Here is a 6,000-nt window from a genome sequence, read left to right on the forward strand (position 1 = left end):
AATTGAATCACATTTAAGTTGCCAGGTTTCAAATGATACAACTTCTTTTGTGGCCTCTGCTTATTAGTCAACTGTCACCAATGTGGCATGTCAGTTTTAAGCCTTATTCCTGGCCAATACACTGCCTGTACCTACGAGAATCACTGGTGGATTGGTAACATGTGAAGTTGATACTGAAGAACATGATGGCCTAGTCAAGTTCATGCACCCTTTTGGGCCAGCTTGCTCATTCTACTGGCCTGAAAGAGAAGATAAATGTTGGATTTTTGAACAGCACATCACCATGAATGTTGCAGCACCTTCAGCAAGTAGAACAGGACTTCAGTATAATTTTCGAGAAGCCATATTGAACAGTATTGAAGAAAAATTTAATTCCATGAAGCAGTAATTTTAAATAGCACTGGCTTGGAAACCAGCATGAAGAGACCCACATATCAGCTTTGGAACCATGACAAGAAACCTAACTGAGGCTTTGGAACCTCTATGAAGAAACCAGAAGAAACCAATAAATATGGCTTGGGAGCCAAGGCTAGAAATCCAATTGAGTCTTTGGAACCTTGATGAACAAACCAGCAAACAGTGCTTGGGAACCACAGCTAAAAATCCAGCTGAGGCCTTGGAATTTCAATGAAGAAAGCAACAAAGATGGTTTGGGAATCAACACAAGAAACCCAACGGAGGCTTTGGAACTTAAACTTAGATGAAGAAATCAGCAAACATGATCATCTATATGTAACTGGACCACAAATGTTTGATAACAATGTCATGTCTATCTTGCCTTTTCAACCATACAAGGTCACTACCAGGGAAGGGACAAAAACAGACTAAATTAATGGTTTTGAACTGCTTGGGTCATCAAATTTCCATCGTTTTCATGGCTAAGCTAGTTGGAACGCCAGCATTAATCTACCAGTTGTCATTCTTGCTTGTCTTGAAGCTATGGGTTCAGCAACCTGTACAGTGTTGCAATCGTTAACATATTATACATGACTTTTGTTGACTTTCAACCTCATATTTGGTCCCTATGCTGAACTGATTCTAAGATCCAACAGGATGTTGCTAGTGCAGAAAAATTGTTCTTTACAATGGTGCCAGGAAAAGGATTACTGAAATGACCCTTTTGCAATACTTACATTTGAACTTGGCTCATTCACTGTAATTTTAAATTCGACATCATGTTTGTGATTGAGTATAACGAAAAGTAACTAGCTATGCAGGAACGTATGCTAATTGAACATGTCCCAAATATTGTTAACAAATATGTCAGGCCCCTTTGAATTTTTTTCTTTCTGACATACCTGACCCCAAAGAGGTTTGAGTCACTTTAATGTATTTTGTTCGTTCACGATATTCTTTACATTGTCACACTGCATTTTTTTCTGATTCACGGCCAACAGTTGTACAGGGCTTAAAGTAAAGAGTTTCCTACTTACTTTTGTCTTGTAATAAAAGAGCTTCAGACATTGTGTTGTGTTTATTTTAATGCACATTCATCAGCAACCCATTCATATAGAAGGCCACTGTTACTCTTATACTTAAGCTCATGATTTAAAATTTTGCTCAGATTTATTTTTATGATAGGTCTCCACCCACAGCAAATTTCAGGAAAATTGAAGCTCAAGGAGCAGGAGGCCCATTATCATTTGTCATGGAATGACTCAATGGACAAAGAAACATATATCACAAGACACAATCATAAGAGAGATTCTGCGCCACTACACAACATACAGAGAGTAACATTACAGTTATGAAGACCTACAGAAACTTTGACCCCTTACAGAAATTTATCTTGAAATCAAATACATATTTCCAAAGCCAAGAAATAATTGTAAGTTGTTGTTGTTGTGGTCTTCAGTCCTGAGACTGGTTTGATGCAGCTCTCCATGCTACTCTATCCTGTGCAAGCTTCTTCATCTCCCAGTACCTACTGCAACCTACATCCTTCTGAATCTGCTTAGTATATTCATCTCTTGGTCTCCCCCTATGATTTTTACCCTCCACGCTGCCCTCAAATACTAAATTGGTGATCCCTTGATGCCTCAGAACATGTCCTACCAACCGATCCCTTCTTCTGGTCAAGTTGTGCCACAAACTTCTCTTCTCCCCAATCCTATTCAATACTTCCTCATTAGTTATGTGATCTACCCATCTAATCAATTGTAAGTTATACATATCATTTTCATGGCTGCCAGTCACACATAGGGATACACAAATATATAAGATTGAAAGATATACAATAAACTGCAACAGTATAAAGCTACCTTTAGATCAATTTAAGTAGGTTACAAAAGTATACTAAGAATTCCGTCAAAGTAATTTGAATAACATAAATAGTGAACAAATGACTTACATCTAGAACAAATGACCTATATCTAGCAGTTAAATTTATTGTGTGCCATTTAATTTCTCAAACAATACAATATGTGAGCACATATTATGGTGGTTGGTTGATTTGGGGGAGGGGACCAAAGGTGATTATGTGATAACGTTACAAACTTGCAGGGACAATGGAGAAGGATAACTGCATTAATTTGAGATAAGGGATCCTGGTCCCCTCGGACAGTGGATCTCTTCTTCTGTAAGATCTTTGCTTTCCATGTTTTGAGAGTAGATGGTATGGATTGATACAAGAATAACTTGTTGTATAGTAAACATGGGCTCTAAAACGCATACCATAGAAGTATGCACACTTTTTCAGTACAAGAGATGTGTTTCGCTGTAGTAAAGGTAAACAAGTATTCATACATCTTACCCCATGCACATTGGAGCCCATGTTTACTGGGCATTTTTTTCTTGTTTTGGTCAATACTACCACCTCTCAAAATACTGAAAGCAAAGAGTTTGAAGTAGAACAGATCTGTTCACATTGTTGAAGATGCTCACAGCTCTTCAGGTACTTTTTTGCGTTTTAGAACCCATGTATACTGAGACTTTTTTGATCCTAGTATTGTGTACTTTCAACAGTAAGCATTTACACCGCTAATTATGATACATCCTGGATATGTAAACAGACTTGTAAATGTATGTACTGTATGCGTGAGTAAATGTAAAATACTCTGACAAACCCAGATGTATAAAAACTCATGTATAATTTGAGCACCAGCACTAAAAAGTTTCATAAGTTTTTGCTTTACAAATTCAGATTGTCACAGAGTAGGAATATCCTAATCTCTGTTTGTAACGACCACGGGTCTATAAATACCAATGCCACAGTCTCCAATACTTTCCTTTCGCTACAGTAGTTGGCCGTCACTGAAACATCTGTTTCGTAAAGGTATACAATTTATCTAGGGCAGAGCTCTCCGGCTTTCCTTGATGCACATAGCACGCAGCAAACTTCTTTGTTTGTTAGTGACATGCTGTTGATTAACTCTTTGCGCGCAGCTAGCTTCGATCTGCTCGATCAAATCTTCTAGCAAATCGTGTCGGATTTGCTTCAGATCGTTCGAATTGATGCCACAACAAAGACCACACACGTGATTGCTACACACGCTCCACGGGAGCATGTATGTTAGCATGATTTGGTAATTAAAAATCAAACAAGCCTAAAACGGTTTGTGCCCTTCGAACTCTCGTGTAAAACTGCGCTAACGGTGTTTGGCATGCTTGCACGATCACGTATGTATGTCAGGTTTGCCGTTAACGTACATGACATGTCGTTTTTATTACAAACAAAATCGATCACGCCTCAAGTAGTTTCTTCAGCGCAAATAATAGAGTAAAATTGTGCCACCGATGCTCATGCGCGCTCCTACCAAATACCTGATCAGCCATGCTTGACAAGTTTGCTGTTGTTTCGTCCCGTTTCTCACGAACTTCTCAGCAGAACTTCTACACACAACAGAAATTCATAGTACAATGATTTCCAATTGGTCAAACTAATCCTGTCATAATACCCCCTCCCCGAATAACTTCACGACTTTGTGCATAAAATAAAAATGTATTTTGACACAGTACTAGCAGTGGCAGACATATCTACAGCACCCACTTATTTATTAGTATTTAAGAACATTACTTCAGAAACCCAACAGACATGTAATAAAACGGACGAACATCACCGTTACGTACATCATTTTAACATACCATCGGAAATATCGCCAAACTCGTGAACATGAAAGCCATGTTTTCCCTTGTCCAAGCCTTTAATTTCACCAGTTATTTCAACGGGCGCACCTTCTTTCTGTGAACAAACGAAATTCGTCATACAATAAACTATGTCAAATTATTATTACGACGGTACCGGGCTGTAATTATTCCCGCGATACCTTTTGATCAAAACGGATTAATCCGTTCACCACCTCACCAATCATAACACACACTGCTTTTAGAGACATATTGTAGTAATCCGATACTGTTGCAGAAACGTAGTAGGCGAAGTTCGCAAACGACTCTACGCGGTAACAAACGCCACACTCTGGTTCTCGTCTTAACAATGGAACTCACGTAAAAAACTTGAAGCACCAGTGACCAAAGCATATGTTCTGTAATAGTCATGGAGGTATACGATAATAGTCGACAACTGATCTGTCTATGTCCATCAAACCATTATATGCACAGTGAAAATTAGGATTGAAACTCACGTTAGAAATATTTAATTTGTTTCAGCTGATAATTAACAGTCTTATAACTTATGATACGAAACCCAAAACTTTTTTTTTCATGAACCCATTAAAGTTTGAGCTTTTATAAGAGTGATAAACATTCTACAGATAAGCCTAGTATACACGACGACATTGGGTTGCGCCACTCGTTGAGTGGAATGAGTTACACGCAAGTGGTTTCATATATGATTGTGGACACGGCAACACCGGTATACACTTCAGTTTCGTCGTTTTGTCTGTCCCTGAGTCGTGTCTGAAAAGAAAGTTTAGGCAGCTGCATGTCGCACGAGTTGTGATGGAGTTAAAGCTTGTTGCGTGGAATCGCTGCATAAGAAAAAAAAATAAGAAACGTGTTTCGATTTGTGACTGGATGAAGAAAAGACGTCAGCTCGGTAGCTCCACTGTGCAACTAGTGTCGCCAAAGTTGTAACATGCCGAAAGTGTTTAGTTTCACCAACGAGTTGCGCAAACGCGTGGCGCGCATGCGCAGTGGCCGGTAGCGCAGTTGCCTACAACCTAGTGTCGTCGTGTAAACTGGGCTATAGATACGTACTCAATTTCACTTTGAAAGAATCTAAACCAAAAGCATATTCTGCAACCCAAGGAAGTTTATTAAAACTGTGACACAGAAGTAGACCTGAGTTGAACACTGCTAACATGTTACTGAATTACTACTCATTGTTCGCAGAAAATTACACTGCAGACAGATAATGCTGCAAGGAATCGAATATTTGTGTACTGTACATGCAAACTTATCTGCTAAGCTATCATTGCTTTTCTGTAGCTCACAAGAGACAAGACATTTGAATATGGAACTTAAGTAATTAGTTCGTAACAGGTGGTTATAATTCAAATGCCGCTACTTAAGTCCATTGTGGGATGTACTAGTAGTGGGAAGAGGTCACTCTCCACTGCTAACAAATTTATTCAAGATAGTGGATCCAAGAAGGCGGCAATAGATATGGCAACGTCGCAATAACGTCACGGCGGGAAGTTCAAATTTTGGCAGGAAAATAGGTCAATTGGGCTACCTCTACTAACCTAACCCCTCCCCTCCCCCAGAAAATTGCGGGGAGCTCAAATTCCAGCAGGACAATGTAACACACCATGGCTACTTCCACTAACCTAAGAAAATGGCTGGAAAATAGGTCACTTGGGCTAACTCCACTAACTAAAGTCATCCGACCGCCACCTCTTCCTAGGAACTGGCGGAACAAGGACTCAGACTATGCTGGATAGGACAGATGTAGATCTTTATTTTCAGTCTCTATTTAAACAATTTGGGGCAGTAGCTCCATCCAGTGTGTTCACCACGAGGTCCGGAGTCCAACTGATCTAGTATACAGTACTGCCACAAGAAGGCACTGTCATTCATCCTGTGACATAATCCAAGACGGCG

At 39.5% G+C, this 6,000-nt stretch overlaps 1 protein-coding gene across 1 annotated transcript in view; it reads right to left on the bottom strand.

Moving 5' to 3' along the window:
* The window catches only part of LOC126473339 (superoxide dismutase [Cu-Zn]-like), a 55,837-nt gene extending 51,503 nt beyond the window's left edge, over positions 1 to 4,334 (bottom strand). The window contains exons 1-2 of the mRNA XM_050100334.1: positions 4,266 to 4,334; positions 4,084 to 4,180 (exon numbers count right to left, since the gene is read on the bottom strand). Coding sequence (XP_049956291.1) covers positions 4,084 to 4,180; positions 4,266 to 4,334 — 166 coding nt within the window. The remainder of the gene's footprint in view (positions 1 to 4,083; positions 4,181 to 4,265) is intronic.
* Between the last annotated feature and the right edge of the window lie 1,666 nt (positions 4,335 to 6,000).

Source organism: Schistocerca serialis, chromosome 4 (genome assembly GCF_023864345.2).
Source record: "Schistocerca serialis cubense isolate TAMUIC-IGC-003099 chromosome 4, iqSchSeri2.2, whole genome shotgun sequence".
NCBI classification, from domain to species: Eukaryota; Metazoa; Arthropoda; class Insecta; order Orthoptera; family Acrididae; genus Schistocerca; species Schistocerca serialis.